Raw genomic sequence first — 23,409 nt, forward strand, 5'->3', positions numbered from 1 at the left:
AGCCTGGGCTTGCTGCGGGACAACAGGATGCCCCTCCCTTCAGGCTTGAGGAGCCCCCTCCCCCGCTTTTTCCTTGCTCATTAGGAGCTCACACTTTTGATCCTGTCTCACCTCAGTTTGCTTCCCAAAAGGCCACTGACTGACCATCACCACCTCCACGTCTGCTGGGACAGCTGCCCTGGGCACAGGGCGTCTATAGTCATGCTGTTGCCCTACTGTGTGAGGCTCCTCAGACCCCCCTTGCCCTGGAGTCTCCCTTTCCCTCCCACTAGGACCAATTTGTTCCTTGCTTCCCGGACGGTCACCCATAGCTCCCTCCTGCCAGCCGTCCTCTCCGAGAGGTTGTCTCTGGCCATCAGGAGACCTTCCCTCTTAGGAGTCCTCTCTGGCATCTGAGACAAGACCTTGCAAAAGAGGACGGTCAGGCAGAGAAGGGGGTGAGGTGCCTCGCACGCCATTGTCCCGTCTTGTCCAGGCTGCTGTTTCTCCCCAGGACTATGGCGCTTTCTTCTCCTCTCTTCACCAGTTCCTCCCATCACTGCCCTCGGCGCGCTAGCCCTTAGGAAACGGGAAAACCCGTGTGCCCTGTACTGTTTCAGGCCTTTGACCACCTGCTTTCTTTGCCTGGAACACCTTTCCTCTCATCTTCATCTGGTATCTACTGGGTACCATTCAGGCTTCAGCTCACAGGCCACCTCTGCTGGGAGACCGGGCTAGTGCCCCTCCTCTGTGCTCCTGCAGTACCCTGCGCTGACCTCTGCCACTTGTCACGCACGCATACCAGACTATCATTTCACTTTCTGCCTCCCACACCCCGTTGCTTCTTGAGGATATGGGCATATTTATTTCTGTATCCCCAGCACCTAGGACAGAGCCTGCACTATAGCCAGCCCTCAAAGCATGTGTGTTGAATGAATGAATGAATGAATGAGTGACCTGTTGACCAGCCTCTCCTTTGCTGCAATTACTATTCTACTTTAGCAGCTGATTGTTGAAGCTACGGAGATGGTCAACCCTCTCTTGGAGCCTGTGGAACACCGAGATGGGAAAGTTTTCTTGCTTGGGAACAAGGTCCTTTTGCACCTCAACCTCCTCCGTAAGTGTGCCAACCAGCCCTGCCCTCCTGTGCCAAGGCTACTCGAGGCCCATACTGCCCTAAGGGTGCGCCCCCCCCCTCCCCCAGCAGAACCTGGTTCTCCCCCGGTTGGAGAGACACCATTATGATGTCGGAGGCCCTTTTGAGTGAGAGGAAGTCAGCTCATGGGTCGGGCAATTGAAGGGAGTGAGAGAGAGAAGTAGGGGTGGGAAAAAGAAAAAGGCTGAGGAAAGGCAGAGGAGTCAGAGCTGGCGAGCTGGGAGCTGGCGGTGGAGTGAGGCTGTGAAGGGTGTCCCCTGAGGGTGGTGGTGTAAGAGGCACTTTCGGCTCCTTCCACCAGGAAACCGCATCACCGAGGTGGGGCTGGAGGGCTTCCTCAATGTGGTGCGGTACCAGGCGCAGTTCTCCAAGTCCTCCAAGAGCGCGGCCAAGGGCCCCGTGGGGCTGCTCTGGCTGTCTCTGGCGGTGAGTCCCCTTCCCTGCCCTGCGCCGCTTCTCTAGTTCTAGTTCTTTTTATCACCACGTGCCCTCCGTCTGTCTTGCTGTAAGATTAGCACATACTCACTCTGCCTTTTGTCCATGTCCCGCAGCCCCTCACCCATCCTGACCCAGGAAGACTTTTCTCCCAGAAAACGCATTTCCATCCCTTTTGTGGGCCTTCCTTTTCCTCCTTCAGAAAAACAACTTCTCCCCGCAAAGCCCCATGTACATCATGATGCAGGAACTGATGCTGCCAAGGGACCCCATCAGTAAGGCCAAGCACAGAGAGGAGGAGGCCATGGCTTCCGCCACCTAGGTCCACCCCCCCCCCCCCCCCCCCCCCCCCCCCCACAGAAGCATCTCCTGCCCAGGTGTGGGCTGACCTCCCTAGGTGAGATCTCAGGTCAGTAACAAAGGCCACTTGTACTTTCCCCTTGAAATTGTCTAAAAACTTTGTTCTGGAAATACTTGGAACATTTGGACTCTTGAGTCTGTTTATGTAACGGCCAGGAATGGCTGAATCGCTGCAGTTTGCCGGGTCTTGCTCTCCTGCCTCCTGAGGGCCTAGTTCTTGCTTGCTCAGGCCACAGCCACTCTCTCCTGTGCTCCCAGAGCACCTGCACCTACAGATGTCCGCAATCCTAAACCAGGACACCCAAATGGTGCGGGGGCCAGAGGAGTCAGGAGAGCTGGGGGCCCATCAGTGTGGCTCCCTCAGGACCTACTGACAAGGCGGAGAGCGCACAGGGCTGGCTCCTGGGAGCCAAGAGCCACTTTACAGGGAGCTTCCAGGGAAGTGTCCCTCCTTCCCCTCTGGGCAGTTAACCTGGTCCACATCCCCTCACGCTGTTGCCTCGACAGAGATGTGCTCTCCCTGCCGAGAACGCTCTTGGTGAAGCTCAGTGGCTCTCCAGGCTTCTCGGCCTCTGACCACCTGCTCAGCCCTGGGCAGCTGGCTGAGCTGCTGCAGGAAACCTGGCCAGCGTTAGATTCCCAACACGAGAACACGAGCAATTACAGGTGCCTGGCGAGGACTAGTCCCCTCAGCTTCTCCAGTTGTTCCTACCTGAATCCTTCTAAGGCAGTAACCTTCCTAATGCCGCGACCCTTTAATACAGTTCCTCATGTTGTGGTGACCCCCAACCATAAAATTATTTTCGTTGCTACTTCATAACTGTAATGTTGTTACTGTTATGAATCGTAATGTAAATATCTGATATGCTATATGTGTTTTCCAATGGTCGCGACCCACAGGTTGAGAACCGCTGCTCTAAGGTAAAGCTTCTGTGAACCTTTCCGGCCCTTTCTTATTCGCACTTAAGCACCAATGACTGTGCACTAATTCTCATGCCCAACTAGACCATAAGCTCCAGGTCAGCACCTGGAATCGTGATAAGTTAGGAGGGAGGATATTAGGACTGAAAGAGAATTTGTCTCTAAGGCCAACAGTGAAGGCAAAGAGATAGTGAAGATTTGGATGGTTAGTCAGAGGATGTGGCTGTGTCGGTCGTGCTGGCTTGGGGGTGCAGAGCCTGCAGGGGGTGCAGGCTGAGATGCCCCTCCCCTGCATGTTTGCCTTTAAAGCCCTGACGCTCACTGAGGGCAGCTCAGGAGGTCTCGTGACTTAGGATCCACCGCTCCTGTATGTATGTGTGTGTGTGTGTGTGTGTGTGTGTTTAAGTGGGTGAAGTGTCTTTTTGTGTTTTGGCCATGGGGCTGTGTAATTTAGTTTGCCCAACTGTACTTCAGTGAGCACACATTTGGAGCTTAGGAGAGAATATGGCAAGAGCTGGGTCTGGGACTGGATGTCGGGTGAGGGGGGACGTCCTTCTGTCCCTCTATCCAGCCGGAGGGGGAACAACCACAGTACCTTTTATCATAGCAGTTCCAAGAAACACACACACACCACGACAGTTGAAGAATATTTAACTTTTCTTAAAAAAAAATCTTAATCATGAAAGGAAGAAAATAAGAGTATACATTATTTTAACAGCAGAACAGTCATTTCCATATCTGTATTTTATATATTATATATATATTTATATATGTATATATACACCTAGCACAGTGTGTATATTCTGTGAGTCAGTGGGGAGTGCCATGGACATGGTAACAGGGGCCAATGTTGCAGTGGCTCCTGGGGTGGTCCTGGGTGAACTTAGGGACTCCAGCATTTGAACCCCCTACTCTGGGGCCCACCCAGTTTTTAGCTCCGTACCTGATACACCGGTTTTCTGTAGGGAAAGGGTGGACACAGGTGGGGTGGGAAGTCCAGTGGGGAGGGTGTGGCTTGGCCCTGAGCCGCGGAGACCGGACTCCCGCGCTAGGTGGGCCCACAAGGGACTGGCTCAACCTTCAGGCCCTGATCCAGGAGCTGGGCGAGAACTAGGAGCTGCACCTCCTCTCCCCTTGGCAGTGGCTCTGTGGCTGCCTCCAGCACGCCAGGAACAGAAAGGTCCAAGTTATTTACAACAGCAAAGATGCACGTACAATACATACATATTTATAGGAATCCAAGTGACGGAGAGGGGAGGTGGAGGCACCCCCCTGAGCCTTGGGACCCTGGGGGGAAGGAAGGGGAAGAAAGTGCATTTACACAGAAGCCTTCCCCATTCCCTCGCATGCCTGAGGTACCCACGCGCACCAGTGGACACGCATATGTGGGACAAGGGGGCCTTAAAGATGCAGCCAGCATGCACAGGACCGGTGGCCTGAGGGAGGGGAAAAGACCCTGAAACTGGCCCTGGCCGGTGTTGCTCAGTGGTTAGTGTTGGCGTCCCGGTCACCCGGGTTGCAGGTTTGATCCCCAGCCTCTGGGCAGGGTGCCAGCGAGAGGCAACCACTCGATGTCTCTCTCCCCCACCCTCTTTTCTACTTTCTCTTAAAAAAAAAAATCAATGGAAAATATCCTCGGGTGAGGATGAGCAAGACACTGAAACTGGACTCCCAAGCAACATGCGCGTCGGCCCCGGTAGATCCGTCTCCTGAACTGCCTCTATCTACCACGGGAGAGGCTGGGTATCCCCACCCTGCGCCCTGCCCTAGGCCATCCCGAGCGAGGAGTGGGGTGCAGAGGACTGGTGGTGTGCACAGCTACAGTCCTGGGGGTGTGGCTGCGTCTGCCACGCTGTCTTCCTGGGGGCTTCTGGTGCCTGTGGAGGATGCAGTGATGACTGAGGAACTGGCCTGAGATGGCCCCTCTCTCATGTTTTGCCCGGAAAGTCCTCAAGCTCATAAGAACTGGGGGAATTACCTGTTCTCAGGGAGCAATGAGACCCCCCCACCCCCACCCCAGAACCCCTTTTCGCCTCATACTGCGTGGCAGCGTGTCCTCACTATCTCAAGCAACAAGACCCCCCCACCCCCACCCCAGAACCCCTTTTCGCCTCATACTGCGTGGCAGCGTGTCCTCACTATCGGACGCTTCCTCCCCTGGGGCTGGTACGAAGAGGAAATCAGCTTCACTCACTGTCCTCGGGGCAGGGCCCCAGTTCGTGGCTGTCCCAGGAGTCAGAGGGCGGGGGATCCTTCACTGGAGGGGACAGGGAGCAATCTGCCCACTTCGCCGCTTCTGTGTGGAAACTGCCCACAGGCGTGGTGCCGCCAGAGGACTCGCCCCCGAGGGACCTGAGCAGCTCCCTGTAGGCCAGCTCCATGTCCTGGAAGAGTGCGGAGGGTCCGGTTCAGAAGGTCCCTGGGTGCACCAAGGGGAGCCCTGGGCAGGCCAAGAGCTAGGGCTCCCATGGACACACCACCAGTCCAAGCCTCCCCCCCCCTGCCTCCCACACGACTGAAAACAGGCTGCTCCTACTGCCTTGAGGGCCTGAGCCCCAGTCCCCTCACCTTGAGCCTGTTGAGCTTGAGGGTGAGTTGCTCAATGGTTTGGAAGATTATGCCCATGTTCTTGACGGCCAGGCTGGGGGGCAAGCAGCTGGGGCGCCTCGGCTCTCCATTGCCTCCCCGCGGCTGCGGCTCGGTCTGCCAGGCAGGGAGGCCGTTGGGCTGAGAGAGGTCGGTGCTGGAGTCGGGGGGTCCTGCTGGCATGCTGACATAGAAACAGTTCCCTGTCCCCATGGCGAGAGCGAGAGATTAGGAGGCAAGTGCAGAGCAAGTGGAAGCCACCTTCTCTCCCTTGGCGCTCGCCCTGCTGCCTGACTGGGCCAAGGAGACCGTCCTACGATGAGCTCAGAGCACTCCGCCTCCTGCTGCCTACTGCGCGCCTGGAGCGCTCCTCCTCCAGAGCCTTCTGGATGGCAATTCTGCTTAGCGTGTCCCATCCCCGGGGAAGACACTCAGTGTGACAGTTAAGGCAGAGTGGCAGGGTTGTGTTTCATTTGGGAAATGGGGAAGGGCTCCCATTCCTAGAAGGAAGGGTAAGGAGGTGGTGGCTGGTTCAGGAACTTGTGAAAAGCCATGGGCAGTAGCCTCCTTGACCCTGCCCATCGGCCATTTGCTTCACAATCCTGGAGATACCTCCACTCATCATTGGGGGCCAGGCAGGCGGAGGAAGGACGCAGAGGGTCCCTGCCCGGGCAGTAGGCATAGGTGGACGCCAAGGAACTGTGGAGGGCACGTAAGCCTATGTCCACCGTGACACTGGAGTAGTGGCTGGTGTGGGCAAGAAGTGGCTCGCCATCAGGCTCTCGGGTAAGGACATTGGGCACTGGGCCAGGCTTCCCACCCACATGACAGCACAGCGGCTCACCCTCCTGCTCTGCAAGACGCCTGGGCAGCTCTCGACAAGGGGGTGGCACAAGGCCTGTCCCTGTCTGTGGCCCAGGGCCCGGCTCTGCCCTCTGGGCCCCACACTCAGCGTGGCCGTCTCTGGCTCCCAGGAGGGGTTCATTACCCGTAGCCTTTGCTCCGCCTTCCACTTCAGGTGGCTCAGCCTCTGACTGGCCACCCTCTGGTAGAGCAGGGACAGCCTTACTGCCTGCCACCTCAGCTGCACCGCCACCGCCACCGCCACCACCACCACCAGGGAGAGCAGAAACCAGAAGAGAAGGGAAGGGAAGGAGAGGAGGAAGAAGTGGGGGTGGAGAGAAAGAAAAAGGGAAGAACACAGTGAACACAAGCTCACACGTGACTCTACCCCAGGGAGCTGCGGAGAACTTTCCCACCAATTCACCAAAGGAGAGAGAAGGAAGGTCAGTTCCCAGAAACCCAGGAGAGAGGGCAGATCTTGAGCAGATGAGTAATAAATGCTCCTGGAAAGGGAGGCAGAGCTGAGCACGAGGGGAGGATCGGGAACTCCTGGCACTGACGCTCTCCACCGGGCTTCCCTCTCCCGCTGACCCCTCCCCTGCCAGGGCTCACTGCTCTGGCCAAACCCGTCCTGAGCACCATCCTGGCAGGCTCAGCTTTGCTTGTGTTAAAGCGTCCACCATATCCACAGCTGGGTGCCCTCCCTGCCACCTCCTTCACTCCCACCCCTCTTACTCTCCGAGCATCTTCCCCGACTTGTCTGAAGGCCCCTCTCTCAGCTCAACCTCTAGTTCAGCGCTTCTCCACCCCCACAATGCCAGTGCCTTCATCTCTGCCATCTGAAGGGACTGGCTGCAAGCAGGAGTCCTTGTCTCTGCAGGCCTGAGGCTCTGAGAAGAGCCTCCCCTTTTCCTTAGGCCTGGCAGACGAGTGGGACACTAGCAGAGACTCTTACTGACGGCTGATCAGTGCCAGGTACGAGGCACTAGCCTCACATTACAGAGGAAGTTCCGGGATGGTTCCGAGTGTGCTCTAACGTCACACAGACATGAAGTGATGGAGCTGGGGCTTTGGCTCTTGGCTGTTTGACCGCAAAGCCTTTGCCCTCTGCATGCTATCAGCACGTCTCCTTCCCCGAGGACCCAGGGTGAGCCCTGCACACGTGTGGCTTCCAGAATAAGGTGGGGAAGGAAGCAGCCTTTGGAAGACTCGCCTCTACCCTAGCAAAATCGGGGGTTTGTCTCCCCAGTGGGCCCCAATTTATCTTACCTTTTCTCACAACTTTGTAACTTCCTGCTGCCTCTGTGCTTGAAGCCTCTTCCTCTGGACTCTTGTCTAGCTCAGGAGGCTCCCAGATCCCAGAATTTCTTGTCCTCGGAGGCAGGTGTTCCAGAGAACAGAGAGCCACATCCTCCTGCTCTGGCTGGCCCCCCTCTGGCCCTGGGAGCTGGGTGTTCTCCCCTTCACCCTCAGTGGGAGCTCGTCCGGGGGAGCCTGGGTCCCAGGGGTGAGAGGTGATGCTGACGACAGAAGGTGTAGGTGTCAGGTCGTCCTCGGGCTCCCCAGCAGCCTGTGGTTCCCTGGGGTGACTTGGCAGCCGGCCCCGCAGGATCAGGTGCCGCAGGATCTCCACTGGAGGGAAACAGGGAGGTGGCTTCCCTGGCACAGGACTCAGCCAGCAGCAGGAAGAGCGCAGGGGTGGCAGGAGGGTGGCTAACTCCCCTCCCACCGCCAACTCGGTGAACCTGCCTCCTCAGGCACCTGGTGGAGCTGGAGGGCTCTGGCCAGTTAGCGGGGCTGGGGAATGGGAGTGACAACTGTGTCTCGGCATCATCCTGCCTCAAACCAGGGAGAATCTTCAGGCAGGTGGAGGGTGCAGACAGCTGCCAGTTCACACTGCTCATGCTACTGGGGAACGGGGGCCGATGGCAGGGCCCACGAGGCACTCACCATCTTCTAGGGCGGCATCGGCAAGTCCTTCCATTAACAGAGGGCCTGGGAGGGGCAGGACGATGGGGTCTCTGGTCCTGCCACCCCTGTTCTCTCCATCCAGGGATGCGGAAGGGTGAGGCAGGGCACCCAGCTCCGTGGCCTCCATGCTGCCCTCATGCTTGAGGTCCTCCAGCAGGACTGAGTGCTTCCCTGTGACCCCCTGTTGGGGCCCAGTACCTGTGGTGGTGGGAGGTCAGTGTAAGGCAGGGAGAGAGGGAAGGCATGTGGGGGTTGATCCCATGCCTAGCTTTGGATTTAAGGGGCTGGGAACATTGGGTGATTCATTCTACAATGTGTACTGAGCACCCACTATGGCTGGGCACTGTCCCAGCTCTTGGCATACATCAGTAAATAAAGATCTCTGTCTAATTCAAGTGCAGGGACACAGAGGAATAATAAAATAAGCAAATCACTGAAATAAATCAGAAGGTGAGAAGTACTATAGGAAAGAAGGAAAACAAGAGCAGGTTATGGAGGATCAGGAGTGCTGGCCACAGTACTAAACAGAGGGTCAAAGAAGGCGTATTGGTGCAAAGGTAAGACTTGAAGGAGGTGTGGACATTAGGAGGAAAAGCATTTTAAGCAGAAAGAACAGGAAAGGGACACAGCCAGGTTGCCTACCCAGGGAGATTTCTCTCTAAACTCAAGACCCTAAACTAATTCACATACAAACTATCAATGAGAATTGTTTGGGGCCCTCTTGCCTCTGCCCATTTCATTCCAGTAATTGTCTTCAGCTCTTTGAGCTCCCACTCCTCCTGACGACCCCTCACAATGCACTCCCTGACACACAGCTTCTGCCTGCATCTCGTTCTCCACTAGTAACCCCTGGTGGGGGAAGCAGGGGGTCCTGGGCCCCCAAATAGCCCTCTCTTCCTCCACTGCTCAGTGCCTATCACCGTGAGCCAGGGCCACAATCTCTGTTCAGGTGAGCTAGTCTACACTCCCTTGAGTCTGTTTTCCTTCCTCGTCCAGGCTCTTTCTTCCTCCCTCTATTCCCCTGATGGATCCCTCCCCATCACCCCACCCCACCCCTGACCACCTTCCTACCTGTGCCGCCCTGATGGATCCCTCCCATCACCCCACCCCACCCCACCCCTGACCACCTTCCTACCTGTGCCTGCAAAAAATGGACTGGGGTTGTCTCCCACAAAGACCATCCAGGGGACTTACCTCCAGGGAGCACCTCTGGTTCTGGTTCCCTCTGAAACACTTCTGAGTCATCCAGTCCTACCCTGAAGGGAGAAACGGGCAGGCAAGCGATCACCTGCCGGAATGCTGGCTCTCCGCCACCCAGGAGTCCAGAGGTCATGAAATTCCACCCTGGCCTCCAGAGTGAGAATGGGCAATGAGGGCGCAGGGATCAAGGAGGAAGGTGCTCGGTTTCAGCACCTGCTGTCTGACTGGCAGCCCGGAGAGGAGGGTGGGTGCTGGCCAAGCCTCTCCCGGTCCCGATTCTACCCCCCGCCCCGCTTTAGGTGCAGTCTCCATTACAGCCATGCGGGGCTGTTGGGGACAGCACACCGGGAGGGAGGGCAGAGTGTGGGACCGTCCCTCTGTCTGCCTGCTACCACCTGTCTGCTGAGGCTGCCCATCCCCAGGGTGAAGGCTGAAGAACAGCAGAAAACAAGGGGTGTGGGGTGGGTAGGCAAGGGGCCTGGAGGGCTAAGTACCTGCTGGACCTGGGGCTCTGGTGGGCTGACTCCTGAGGGCCTGGGGGTGGAGGAAGGACAGGTGTCGGGGCAGCTCCTGGGTGCCTGGTGGCATTCCGCACAGCCTCTTCTAGGAGTTCCATCCACCTGTAGCTCGACAGGAGTAGAGAGGACCGGTGAAGGGAACCAGATCCAGGCACACAGTATCTCACCTGAAACCCTGCCCAGAGCCTTGAAGCCTTTTCCACACCCTCCCCGGGACCCTGGGCCCGCAGGTCCCCACCGCCCCGCACAGTCCTCTATTACTTGCAGCTCCAATGACTGAACACCAACCCTCTGTTATACTCCGTGCTGAGCATCCTGTATCTGTTCTCTCTCAAGAAAACCCTCAATATCCACATTTACAGATGAAAACCTGAAGCTGAGAAACTGCCTGACTCAACCTGTCTCCTCCTACTGTGCGCGCCACCTCCAGCTGCCTAGTCAGGGGGTGGGGATGAGGGCCCTGAAGGCAAATATCGAAGAAGAACCTGTGACTTTAAAACACTCCGTTGGGAAGGGAAGCCAACCCCAGCAGAAAGGGGATGGAGCCAGAGAAAGGAAAGAAGAGCAAAGTGGCTGGGAGACTGCTGGGAACTCCCTCGCCCTCCCACTGCTCACAGTGCAGGGAGGGTCCTACAAGCGTCTCGATGTCTGTCTGTCTCCACCTTCCCTGCCCAATGCCTGCCCTCCGACTGCTCTGGGCCCGTCCCTGGCCTCACTGTCGTCACACACACCATCCTGGTCCCTAGGGGACAGCAGTGATAAGGGACCCTTGAATCAATTCTCACGTGTTCTTGTCTGAGGATGTCAATGCCACCAGCTCATAGATCTGGGGTGGGCCCAACTCGGAGGTGCAGATGATGAAGAAGGCCCGCTTATCTGAGGAAACGAGGAGAAGGCATGGTGTTGGGGGTAGCAGAGGCCCGACTCCAGCCTGGGCCAGGGAGCCAGAGTGCGACTCAAAGCCCTGACCCTCAACATGGATGAAGGATGCAGCGTAAGACAGACCTGGGTCATCAGAACCACTTGGGACCTACTTACAAGGGACAGAGGCGACTCTGGAACCCCTAATGGCACCTTCCATGGCCACCCATTACACTCCTGCTTTCCTAACAACACAGCTGACGTGTGTGGTGCTTGGGTTTATAAAGCTTTTCATGCCCACCAGGCCTTTGATCCCCCACGTCAGGGATGAGGAAAGCGAGCCTGAACGTGTGGCCGCCAGAGCCCATCCCTGTGCACATCCCACTTCTCACGGAAACGTCTGTCCACTGGACTCGACTCTACTGTGGGGCTTCCGTTCTTCCTGCCCCTCTTGCAGCAGGAAGGCTTGTCCTACTCCTCTCTGACCAATCCTATTCTTCCCAATCCTGCCTACACATCCTTAGCCCGTCCTGGGTGCTCACAGCCCCTCCTGGTCCTCCCATCCAACCCATCATCCGACCCCATTTTGGATCACATCCTCCTTAGATGGGTCAAGACAGGAGGAAAGGAACGCAGGTGGACCCATAACTCCCGTAGGCCCCAGACTGGCCCTGCATCACCCAGTGCTCACTGCACGTCAGTAACCGTGATCGTGGCCCTGGGGCCCAGGCCGGCGGGGACGTCTGCTCACAGCACCTGTGGCCACGGAGCGGACGAGAACGGCGTTGAGCTTGAGCACGGGGCTGAAGGTCTGCTTGCTGTCGGAGGAGCCCACGGCTGTCTTGCTGTGGCACTTAAGCAGCAGCTTCTCATCCTGTTTCAGCAGCAGCACGAGGAGGTCCTCCAGCAGCAGCACGTGCAGGTCTGGGAGGGGGCGGTGCTCGTGAGGCATTTCCAGTTCCCGCCCCACCATCCACACACAGGGCGCCAGGGGCTCTGGGATGCTGGCCCTTTCTTCTTGGTACCCCCCAGGCTGTGCATAAGGAGTCTGAACTCTCCTAGTTGAGCTGCATCCCAGCTCCCTTTAGAGCACAGGCTCCAGGAGTCATGCTCCAGGGAGGGAGGTGCTGGGGCAGCCCAGCCCCCCACAGCCTTCCCCTGGCCCCAGCACCCCCCATACCCAGGGTCTTATCCTTGCTGATCCTCCACGTCAGGGGCCCCTCATGGATCATCTTCCTGGTTGTAAGATCCAGGCTCTGTTAAGGAGAAACCATTTGTTCATTCACTCATCCATTCAGCAAGGATTTGAGAACCTACTGTGTGCCAGGACCGTGCTAGGTGCTCGGGATCAGTGGTGACAAGAAACAGTCCTTGCCCTTGCCCTCTTGCGAGGGACACAGACAAGTGAACAGGCCGCCATGAAGTCATGGGCCTTGTGCTGGACTGGGGGATATGCCGACAGCTCTGGCTTAGGTCTCTCGTCCACCCCATTCCACATGCCATCCACCTTCCTAAGAAGATCACTGCTTCACTTACCCATCCCTTCAGCTTTATTCCCTCCCAAAGGATCTTTACCTCACCTCACGTTGGAACTCCCACCCCCTGCTCTTCCCGGCCGAGTCTAACATCTAGTCTTTATTGGTGGAGCTGTCTGCCCATGTCTGTCTAGGGATGGACAGTGTGTGTTCCAGGGCCCCACCACTCCATCCTACCAGACAGGCCCAAGTCTCCTGCCTCCCACTCTCCAGGCACTGACCAGAGTTCTCTCCAGGGTGCCCCAGAAGTGCGCGCGCGCGCATGTGTGTGCGTGTGCGTGCGCGGGGGTGACCATGCTGCCCCCTGCCTCCTACCTTGAATTCTGCTGCCAAGGGGTTGCTGGCCCTCTCCAGGGAGGTGGTGTCCAGGCGTTTCTGATAGCCCTCTAAACGGTGCCGGTTCTCTGTCTGCTTCACCGCTTCATTCACGTACTTAAGAATTTCCCGGCACTGATCCCGGGCCCGGCAGAGCTTCTCATGCTCAGAGGTGCCACCTACCAATCAGCATAGAGGAGACAGTTAGGAGCTCGCTTCTTCCCGAGAAGCCTGGAGTCTGACACCACCTGGCTACTCACACCCCACCGACACGCAGGTACGGGTATAGATTCGCCACCCTTGCCTCATCTGAGGACCTCAAGTGTAACGTTATCTTTACTGAGGGCCATCGGATTTCAGATCATTGCTCTGAAGACACTGATAGCTCTTGGGAATTCTTGCCTCGCCCACAACCAGCTCTGCAGATGTGGGGGCAGGAACAGAGACTGGGCGAGTGCGGTGACTGGGCCTCTAGGTTACCTGCTAAGTTGCACTGAGGTTCCTCACACTGTATACCCTGACTCCACTATCCCAAATTTGAGAGGTGAAAGATGCTCAGGATCCCAGGAACAGTGAAAAACGGGTTAGACCCCCTTATTCAGCATGGTCCCTACTCCGCTAGTTACCACACACGGTTGTGCCTTTTGTGCATTGCAGAGGCATCCAGTGTGTGTGTGTGTGTGTGTGTGTGTGGAAGGGGGGGGCGGATGGGGACTAAAATCCAGCCATGGCCCCTGGTGTGGAACCATGACCATCAGTGGAGCCAAGGTGCCCTCCACGGACAGCCTGTGTCCACTCAGATGCTGTCCTCTGAGCTGTACAAAGGCCCCACACGGGCTAGAGGTAGCCCTCACCCCCTGCCACTGCTGTGCACCTTACTTTCCCAAAGTACAGTGACAATCATTATCTTCTTTGAGACTGCGCATGACAAGGCGAGGATGAAGACCAGAGAGGTCCAGTGACTTTCTAAGGTCACCAAGTCAGTGCTAGGACTGGGGTCTGAAATGAGGGTTGCTGCCTCCCACGCTAGCCCCTCGCCCGGCCCTACCCTCTGTGTGCTTGATGATGCTCTCCAGCAGCAGCGGGTACTTGGTCAGCCGCTGCATCTCAGAGATGATGAGGTCCCGCAGCTGTAGCCGCCGGCACTGAGGGTGGCTCTCAGCCTCCTAGACGAAAGGAGGCACAGACAGGAAGATGTCAACCCAGGGTTAGGAGCTGGTTTATGGGCTCAGGACCTGGGTGGGTGTAAAAATGCCATATAGGTCCCAACTTCAGAGGGTAACTCAGAACAGCGATGGCAGCTTTTTTCTTGAATATTTAAGGAAAGGCATGTGGGGGCAGGGAGACAGAAGCCTATGGGAGGGATATGTTCAAAGGAGCCATGCAGAGCATGTTACTCCCCCTTTATAGACAGTAAACGAGTGAGCCGGACCTAATGACTGCTTATCCAGTGTTCCGTCCAGCAAACAGCAGCCTCTGTCTTAAGAGGAGATGTATGTCAGTGTTTTGGGAGAGGTGGCATGAGGGAGGGTGCAGATGGGTGCAGGGAGTTTGCATTATCCTCCCCGGTAGAGAGAAGGGCCAGGGGTGCTTGGAGCTGGGGCCCAGGAGCAAGTTCAAGAGATCTGGCCCTGCCCGTCTTTACTGAGATACGATGACCTGGCTAACTTTTAGTGGCGACGAGAGAAGGCGGGAGGAGGGCCAAGAACGCACCTGCATGAAGAGCTGGAATCGGCTCTCCTTCCGCTGCTTGGTCTTGATCAGCTCCAGGGCGATGGACTGGTACGAGCAGAACTGGGCGGCCACTTGCTGGAGTTCCTCTCGGGCAGGACCATCAAACTGAGAGGCAGAGTGGACACGGGCAGGCATCATCACATCCCTACCTGGGACTGGTCCCTCCCCAGCTCCTCCTCTGCCACAGCCTCCAGCCTTGGTAAGGACCCCCCTCTCCTCCAAGCAGGAGAAGTTTGCAGCTATACCCGAGCCAGCATGAGGTCACTGATTTCTTTGATGATGGGGCCCTCCTCCCGGAGCTTCTTCATGGCTTCACACCAGGAATCTGGGCAAGGGGAGAAGAAACAGCGAGGCCTGGGTGGCTGCAGAGGGTGTGACAGCAGTGCTGTGGGGAAAGGTCTGGAAACTGGGATAGGCTCTGGGGGGAACTGGAATGCTGGCTTCAGGTTGTACAAGAGGATTGCCAGGACTTGCTACCCAGAGAGGTCCCAGCATGTGGGTAAAAGTGGAACAGAAGCCTGAGGCTAGCGAGAGGGGTGTGGAGGGAGGAGGTGGGGGGACAGCTCCTCACTGTGGATCTCTATGAGTTCAGGGAGGTTGGGGAAGAGCTGGGCCAGCTCCTCCCGGGGCATCAGGTTCTCCTTCTTCATTCGCTGGTAGAAGATCAGGTCCAGGACCCGGAGTGTGCGTAGATGGGAAGCCTCCGTCACAAACAACTCTGAGCGGCGGTTGTGACAGGAGGAGTAGAAAGACGGGGAGAAAACGTGTCAGCAAGTATCTAGTCACTACCGTCCAAACCACTTTATTTTGGGGGGAACCGAGTACTGTTTTCAAATTGTACATGGACTTTCTCTCACCCAAGGGTCAGAACTGAGTTGTTCCTTAGGATCAACAAGGACCTGGACCTGTCCCCAGGGCCCCACCCTCTTGACTCCCCACCACCGATTCCCACACGAGTGAGAGTGGAAAGGGGATGAGCAGGGACGGGGTGAGAGGAGCACGTTCTCACCGTTGATGACCTCCTGCCGGTCAATCTCCCTCTGGGTTAGCCCCGCCACCACATCCTTGCCCACTGCGTGCTGCCAGTTTTGGGTGTCTGGCTCTAGCTCCAGGTCGGACAGCTGGCCCAGGTCATCCTCTAGGAGGTGGGGGAGGAGGACATCTGTGCAGAACCCCAGGCTGGGGGACTCAATGCTCCTGGGAGAAAATGAGCAGCTTAGCTTTACTTGGAGGAAAAACTCACACTTGGGGTTGGTCCCTCCCCCTCCTGTCCAATCGGCTTGCCCGGTGCCCACTGGAAAGCAGCAGGCCATGGAGGAGATGCACACCTAACCAGCCACTCAGGGGGAGAGGAACAGCGGAACATGCTGGAACTCAGACACCTAAGAGAAGTGCTACTGCGCCCCTCACTCACCTGCGACCCATTTTGGGGGTGAAGGGAGGAGTAGGGTTCTCAAGAGACCTGTGGAGAGAATGTTAACTCTCAGAACCCGCGGCTCCTGCCCCTGCGCTATCAGTGGGCTGAGCCACGGAGCCCTGCCCACCTGGTGGAGAGGCTGGAGGCAGATGACGAGGCTGACTGGTGGAGGCGAGCAGCCTCCGCAGCTGCATCCATGTCAACGTCACTGCGAGAGCGGGGCACATTCTCCGTCTTGCGAGAGCGCTTCAGCTCCTCCCGGCCCTTCAGGCTCTCAGAGCGGCCCAAGCGAATCTCTGAGCGCGAGCTGGGGAAAAGGGCAAGAGACCTTGGGATCCGATGTCCTGGCCAGCTTCATCTGCTGCCCCATCTCAAGGACGCCTCAGGGTGCAGGTTCTCCACCCCACCCCCACAAAAGGCCCTAACACCATGATTCACCCGAACACTAACATTCCTAGATGAAAGACGCTTTCCCACGATAAATGCTTCTGCTGCTCTACAAAGTTCTCCCCTCCCGGCCGGCCGGGGAAGGACAGAGCCTCTCGTCTTGCTCAGGTAAGGACGCCTCAGGGTGCAGGTTCTCCACCCCACCCCACAAAAGGCCCAAACACCACGATGCACCCGAACATTAACATTCCTAGATGAAAGACGCTTCCCACGATAAATGCTCCTGCTGCTCTACAAAGTTCTCCCCTCCCGGCCGGGGAAGGACAGAGCCTCTCGTCTTGCTCAGGATGGATCAGAAAGCTATCCTAACAGGAAAGTGAAATCTGGAACTAACAACATCAGACTTGCAGTGTGTCCTCATGCCAAGGAAACCAGGCCCCAACAGGAAAGCCGTGGACGCCAATTAAACTACCAGGCCCCACCCTGGCCACTCTCCGCTGCCCCATGGCCAGTGCCACCCCCCTGCTGTCCTGTGGCTGAGCATCTTCCCTCTGCTATGGAACAGTCAGCTCCCACTGTGGACTCCGCTTGAGCCGGACCCTTCCTTTCACAAGATTGTCTACGAGGAAATGTCTTCACACACTCATTCTAGCATGTTCTACACTGCCTGCCTGCCATTCTATCTGCTGATAGAGCACTGCCCTCCATTCAATGCAGATTTCTTCCATTCTTCACTTCATAGGGTCCTTCCCAAGCTTCCGTTTCCTTTCTTGGAAGCAGAACAGCTGGGAAGCTCACTTACTGGAGCTGCTTACTGACCACCAGGAACCTGCTTCCCGGCCTGCCAGGCTTGGCCACTGAGCGTCTCTGGGGCTGGATGAGACGCTGACAAGTGGGTGTTGCCCTTTCGGGTCCTGCAGCACATCTGCTTCTTTGTTGACATTACTAATCCCACGTCCTGCCATGCATCCAGGACCACAGGAGGCCTGAAGAGTCTGGAGAGCTCTGAAGAGCACCGCACGCTGCTAGGAGGCAGCCAGCATCCCTGGACCCTTGCTTCCCAGGATATCGCCTCCCCCCACTACCCTGCTGGGCTGCTTCTTTGTTGACATTACTAATCCCACATCCTGCCATGCATCCAGGACCGCAGGAGGCCTGTAGAGTCTGGAGAGCTCTGAAGAGCACCGCACGCTGCTACACAGAGGGAGCCTAATGGCTTCGTCTCCATTCATCAAGTGTCTCCATTCTGCCAGAGGATCTACATGGGGCCCCCACCCTCGGCATCTTGAGGGTTTGTCCGCAAGGTTAGAAACCACACTGCTCACTGGTCCCCTACTGAACTCACCCCTGAAATCTATTAGAACAATTCCAACCCAGACTAACTCAAAACACTTTCACAGTGCCCCCCAGTGGGTCACTGGAGCATGACAAACTTCGGTGAGGTTGCTGGGGCTGCAGAGCTAAGCAACTTCCTTCAGTGCCCATAAATGAACAGCACTCCCACCAAGAAGTGAGGCACATAACCCACCTCTGGAACCGCCTTCTAGAATCGGGGGCTTCTCAGACCGTCTAAGTATCGATGACAACCTCTGACCCACTGTGCTGACACCATTTCTCAGGTTGCCAGTGAGCTCAGTCACCAAATGCAAAGGCTTCTGTAAATTTAGGATCCTAGTGAACATCTTAGGGCAAATATACCCAGCGACTTCAAGAATACAAATTTGCAACTGGCCTCAAATATTCTATCAAAATATTGATATATCTTACAATTGTGTATTTGATCATCTATATGACTATGCCTACCCCAGCAATTACATAATTTGTATATTTAATTTACTCAGTAACATGAGAACTCAACCTCATCCCAGTACAAATCTAACTTTTATCTTCCCTAAATCTTTGTTAATTCTCATTTGGCAAAATCATTTAACATGTATTAAACTTAACAAAAAGGAGTAACTTTGCACACAAGAAGGAATGTCTCACATATGGTTTGATCATTGTGTATTTCAGAGGTAAATGGTTCGTCTATGAAGGTTGCTACTTATTGGGTTGCCTTTGTGCCTGCTTTATTTAGTCCAATCCAGTGGCTCAGACTTGAGTGCACACAAGCATTATTCATTATTCTCGTATACATAAGACCACACTACTATACCTCCAGGGTGACTTAAGAAATCTGCAAGGACATTTCCAACTACAGGCAAATTTCATTTAGGCACTGACTGTAGAGTCATGCCGCAGTCAAGAACAAGTCCCTCCTTCCCCTTCACAGTTCCCTCTAGCCTTGTCATTTAGGGTTTCCATAATATAATCTAGCTCATTCTTGGGATGAAGGCTGCTGAGAAGTCAGGGTTGAATCCAAAGGAAATTTTAAAGGCCTGTGGTTCCTGGGCTGGAAGGTTGGGGCCCTGCTCTCTCTTCTGCTGGCCTGAGTGCCAACACCTATGACGTCTTCCTCTGAAGATACACAGATGGGAAGGTTGAGGGAGGGAGAGTCTCACAGTCTAGCGCAGGGGCTAAAGCAGCTGGAATTAAGCTACCTCCGAACCCTGCCCATGTGCCCGTCCTTGGGCAGCTCCCATGCAGGCTCTGCTACCTGTCGCTCTCCAGCAGGTCCTCGGGAAAGCTTCCTGTCGAGAGTCGCTGCATCCCGGGTTCTGGGGCATCATACTGCTGGTTGTTCTCAAAGTGCTGAATGATGTTCCTCACGTTGCCTGGTTTAACTAGAAGCAGAAAGATAATGGAGGGCACTCTGCTTTCTGTATAAGGATGATGTTTCAGGACTCTCGCTCCCCTCTAACCCAGAAGACAGAGCAGTGAGCAAGCATGGATGAGGACAGTGTGGGGCTGAGAGCAGGAGGCACAGTCTAGTCCTGGCTCTTCTGCGGGCACGAGGGGGGCCTGGGCAGTCCCTCTACCTTTCTGGGTTTGCTCTTTCTTATCTGCAAAATGAGAGGGTTTAGAAGTACATATTCTATGGATATTTCTTTTGACTCTCACATTCTTTATCACAATGATTCTTCTGCTTGAAAACAGAAGACTAGGTTTTTCTCAAGATCCACAAATAGGGTTAAAAAATACCTAGGAGGACCAAAAAACATATCTACATGTCATGTGGCCATGGTACCAAATTATATCAAGCACTTTTCAAATTTATATTACTTTTAGAGTTCATGATTTCTGTTCTTCTTTGGCTTTTCCTTTCTGTTCTTTCTGCTCTCCACGCCCCCCATCCCTGGTCTCCGTCATTATAGAATCAAACCCTTTATTACCAGTGAGGGGGGGGTCTTAGGAGGAACAAAGGAGAGATGTCATTTCTGGCACTCACATTCCAGCCCCTTTTCAAAGCTAAGACAAAAGACAGCTATTCTTGTTCAAAGAAGCAGACAGGGCACATAAGAGTAAAAAGGCACGTATGGTACCATGCAGAGACCTGGAGAAGACATTTCTGGCCCAGGGCTCAGTGGCTCTCATCTTTAAAGTCAACCAGCTCAGCTCCAAGTTCAGTGATATCAGAACTGGAGTTGGGCCAGAAATGCTGCTCTGCCTGAGACCAAAGGAAGGATAAGTGGGACTGGGGCGGGGGGGAGGGCAGATACCCCAGGGGGCAGGCCCTGATCCTAACCAACTGACTGGTGTCCCGCCCAAGCTTCAGATTCTGTATCTACATGTACAAACTTACAAATCTACCATGTATCGAAATTCCAGTTTCATAAGAAAATTTCCAAGCCACAGGAAACAGATAAAAAACATTTAGCTGATCTCCTCAAAGCGCACAACTTCATATCCTTTAGGCAGGTAACTAGGGTAATATTTTTCTAAAACTGTCCAATAGGTGGCTGTGTGTATGACCGGAGTAGGGGTATTACCATCAGTCCCATTTCTGAGCTTAGGGCCAGACCTGCCTGTCCCAGACTGAATGTGCATCTGGGCCTGGGGCCACGGCAGGAGCCGGGTCGGCTGTGCAGCCACAGCCCGAGCTGCCCTGGCTGGGTGAGGATGGAGCCCGACTGAGTCCACTGTTCCCTCTCCCATGGGCCACTTGGAAAATGCCTTCTGTCCTTGGGATATAGTTATGTCCCAGCTGTGACAAGAAATAGGTGTGGCCCTGAGATCGTGTATAACTGAAAAACCCAGAGTACAGGGGAGAGTTGGTGGGAAGTAGCACATTTTTAAAAAGAGCAAAGTTTGCCCAGCTGGCTGTGGCTCATTTGTTGAGCATCAACCTATGAACCAGGAGGCCACAGTTCTATTCCTGGTCAGACCACATGCCTGAATTGTGGTCTTGATCCCGTGTGGGGTGTGCAGAAGGCAGTCGATCAATGATTCTCTCTCATCATTGATGTTTTATCTCTCTATCCCTCTCCCTTCCTCTCAGAAATCAATAAAAATATAAATAAAAAAGCAAGGTTTCACTAGTAGCCTTTGTTCTCCTTCTCCATTATCTGAATGACAATAAAACTAAATAAAGTATACTGTGTTACTAACAATCAGATATTCTCACTAATAAACGGGCAAGAGTTGATCATCCTAAATGGCAAAACTCAATACTAGGATTTTTCTAGCTTTGGTGGGTATGTGGTCTTTAGATATGAATATAGATATGTCTGGTGTCCTGAGAATTTGAGAACACAAACCAAATCATAATATCATAATGGAAAGATCTGACTCAAAGAGATGGTGAACACCCAGCATCCTGATCCTGCCCCAGATCAGCAACTCCACCCTGGGCGTTCCCGTCCCCTCTCAGGTGGACACAAAGCACGCGGCTTGGGCAAGGCTGCTCAGTCTCTATAAGCCTGAGGCTTCCTCACGCCTTCCTTGGGCAGGGCAGATGGGATGAAGTATGTGTTAAACCCAAGGGCCTGGGTTTCAAGGCCATTCTTTCGTTTTTTTATATTGTTTTATAATCACTTTTTCAATAATTATTTTTGTTGTTTAAAACAGCATAATGAATCTAGGCATTCAATTTAAAAAATTTTATAGTTTGTAGATCATTATTTTTAATTGCCACTTTTACATAGAATGAATTCTAGCAACAGAATTTCTTGATTGAATCCCACTGCTATCTTCCTCCATACATTTATTATAGAACCTATAAATATTAATCACTTAAATATTCCCTCACTGATGGGAAATGAACTTGTCTAACTCTAAGTTCTAGCTTCTTTGGGTTAATGTGTATTATGTATATATGTTTTAATACACGTTTTAGAAGATGGATAATAGGTACTCTACATATTAGGGTAGATATTAGGGTCATTCTTTTCTTTTTAAGATATACATTTTTTATTGATTTCAGAGAGAAAGAGGGAGAGAGAGATAGAAACAGCAATGATGAAAGAGAATCACCGAACGGCTGCCTCCTGCACGCCCCCTACTGGGAATCGAGACCGCAACCCAGGCATGTGCCCTTGACCGGAATCGAACCTGGGACCCTTCAGTCCACAGACCGATGCTCTATCCACTGAGCCAAACCAGCTATGGCAGGGTCATTCTTTTTTAACTGTTGTAGTTATACAGTGCTGACAAAATTAAGAGTAAAAAAGATGGAGGTACTATACTAAAGGAGTTAAGCGAAGTAGGTGATATAAATTAGAACTACCCCCTAAAACTGCTGGAGACCCATTATTTATTTAAAAACCCCCACAAAAACCCATAACCTTCAGAAATGAGGATTTTTGTTATTATTTCGCTTGAAAATAAAAATCTGAGGAACTTGTGCAGGACATTTCAAGGTGCAAGGGTTTCCCTCATTTCTGTAAAATCCTGGACGGTTGGCACCTCATCCATGGAAAGGTGACAGAGTGAAAGAGGAAGGCCTCAGACTGTGGGGCAGTTGTGAGGAGGAGTGTCCTGGCCCCTTTCAACCCTGCAACAGGCAGGCATGAGGTGGGAGCCCCCTGGGCAATGTCTTGTGTCACAGAGCAGCTTTAGCAACAAGGAGGAACGTAGAAGAGATGTGGAGTAAGGAAAGGGAGGGAAGGAAGAGGGGCAGGACAGGAGGAGAGGATGAAGAAAGAAAAGGGAAGGAAAGATGGGATTTGGGAAATGGAAACTCAATGCTAATGCAAAGAAAAATGCAAAGAAAATGGTCCTTTTACCTTCCACAGGGGACAAGGGAATATGAAATGCTAAAAAACAAACAAAAACAAAAGTAAACCATGAAAAGTCAAATTAAAATAAAAATTACATCAAGCTGGAAAATGGAAGTTGTGGCAAAAATCAGGGCTGATCTAGGAGTCCCCTCCCCCTCCCCCAGCAGCAATTTCAGCAAAGGTAGCAGTCCCACCCCATGGCCCTTCACAGATTTCCAGGACTAGCATTGGTGGTCTTAGGAAATACTGCGAGGGCCAGCAGCAATTTCCAGACAAATCAACGACAGGACCAATTGAGTTGGGTTACTGATGGCATTAGGGGAACCTCTGGGCCCCAAACCTGCCCTCTTTCCAACTAGTTCTGCTTAATAGTAACTCAATTCCCCATCAAGGGCCCATAATTGCTCCCAACACACAGGCCCTCAGGAGTACAGATGAAGGTGAAGGCGGCACTGGGTGTGAACAGAGCAGCACTGCCAGGGGGACTATTCCCCCATAGGGCTGTCCAGCAGCTACGAGTGGCTCTGGCGCAGTTACCTGCTCCTCAGAGAGCCTGCAGTGGTGTGGCCAGGTGAGAACGCAGTAGCACCAAGAGGAAGCTGCATCTCAGAGTTTGGCCGGTGGCTCTCAGAAACCCTGGAAGACCTGCCATCATACTGGTCTATGAAGGGGCTGAGGTCCCCCAAATACTCACTACTCTGGGACGAGCTTTTGGGCTTCCCGATGTATTTGAGGATGGGGTTTCGCTTTTTGTCTTCCAAGGCATCCTTTTCTTTCTTGGGATTGCTGCTCTGCTGAGAAAAGAGACATGGGGGTTTGGAGAAGATCCCAATACCCAGATGTGGCCACTAATCACTCAGCCGCTGCTCCAAAGACTGGCCCTAAATAAGAAACTGGAGAGCAGGGTCATGCTTGTTCCCTAACGAGGTTTGGAGGAAGGGAGAGAGCTGCTCTAGTGTGAGGATTTTCACCACGGCCACAGGTGGTGGGATGAGCTAGATCAGTGGCCGGCAAACTGCAGCTCTCGAGCCACATGCGGCTCTTTGGCCCCTTGAGTGTGGCTCTTCCACAAAATACCACGTGCGGGCACGCA

The 23,409-nt window shown here is 54.1% G+C and overlaps 2 protein-coding genes across 12 annotated transcripts in view; one reads left to right on the top strand and one right to left on the bottom strand.

Annotated features, from left to right (window-relative positions):
• LRRC71 (leucine rich repeat containing 71) overlaps positions 1–2,715 on the top strand; it is a 10,240-nt gene extending 7,525 nt beyond the window's left edge. For 2 of the 5 annotated variants that reach the window (XM_014540851.1, XM_014540853.1), the window contains exons 13-15: positions 982–1,096; positions 1,437–1,561; positions 1,687–1,902. In XM_014540851.1, coding sequence (XP_014396337.1) covers positions 982–1,096; positions 1,437–1,561; positions 1,687–1,812 — 366 coding nt within the window. In that variant the 3' untranslated portion in view covers positions 1,813–1,902. Of the gene's footprint in view, positions 1–981; positions 1,097–1,436; positions 1,562–1,686 lie in introns of all 5 variants that reach the window. The other 3 variants (XM_005867605.2, XM_005867606.2, XM_014540852.1) reach the window with 3 other exon arrangements.
• A 771-nt stretch (positions 2,716–3,486) lies between these two features.
• Positions 3,487–23,409, bottom strand: part of ARHGEF11 (Rho guanine nucleotide exchange factor (GEF) 11) — an 84,363-nt gene continuing 64,440 nt past the window's right edge. For 4 of the 7 annotated variants that reach the window (XM_014540857.1, XM_014540860.1, XM_014540858.1 and 1 more), the window contains 22 exons: positions 23,011–23,110; positions 22,323–22,352; positions 18,815–18,941; positions 15,959–16,138; positions 15,829–15,876; positions 15,424–15,611; positions 14,986–15,132; positions 14,660–14,739; positions 14,394–14,519; positions 13,729–13,846; positions 12,681–12,859; positions 12,011–12,086; positions 11,587–11,754; positions 10,755–10,845; positions 9,946–10,071; positions 9,446–9,507; positions 8,231–8,449; positions 7,550–7,912; positions 6,426–6,521; positions 5,420–5,640; positions 5,046–5,235; positions 3,487–4,728 (listed from right to left, as the gene is read on the bottom strand). In XM_014540857.1, the coding sequence (XP_014396343.1) occupies positions 4,670–4,728; positions 5,046–5,235; positions 5,420–5,640; positions 6,426–6,521; positions 7,550–7,912; positions 8,231–8,449; positions 9,446–9,507; positions 9,946–10,071; positions 10,755–10,845; positions 11,587–11,754; positions 12,011–12,086; positions 12,681–12,859; positions 13,729–13,846; positions 14,394–14,519; positions 14,660–14,739; positions 14,986–15,132; positions 15,424–15,611; positions 15,829–15,876; positions 15,959–16,138; positions 18,815–18,941; positions 22,323–22,352; positions 23,011–23,110 (2,994 nt within the window). In that variant the 3' untranslated portion in view covers positions 3,487–4,669. The remainder of the gene's footprint in view (positions 4,729–5,045; positions 5,236–5,419; positions 5,641–6,425; positions 6,522–7,549; positions 7,913–8,230; positions 8,450–9,445; positions 9,508–9,945; positions 10,072–10,754; positions 10,846–11,586; positions 11,755–12,010; positions 12,087–12,680; positions 12,860–13,728; positions 13,847–14,393; positions 14,520–14,659; positions 14,740–14,985; positions 15,133–15,423; positions 15,612–15,828; positions 15,877–15,958; positions 16,139–18,814; positions 18,942–22,322; positions 22,353–23,010; positions 23,111–23,409) is intronic. The other 3 variants (XM_005867612.2, XM_014540859.1, XM_014540861.1) reach the window with 3 other exon arrangements.

This window comes from Myotis brandtii, unplaced genomic scaffold, assembly GCF_000412655.1.
Source record: "Myotis brandtii unplaced genomic scaffold, ASM41265v1 scaffold250, whole genome shotgun sequence".
Taxonomy (NCBI): Eukaryota; Metazoa; Chordata; class Mammalia; order Chiroptera; family Vespertilionidae; genus Myotis; species Myotis brandtii.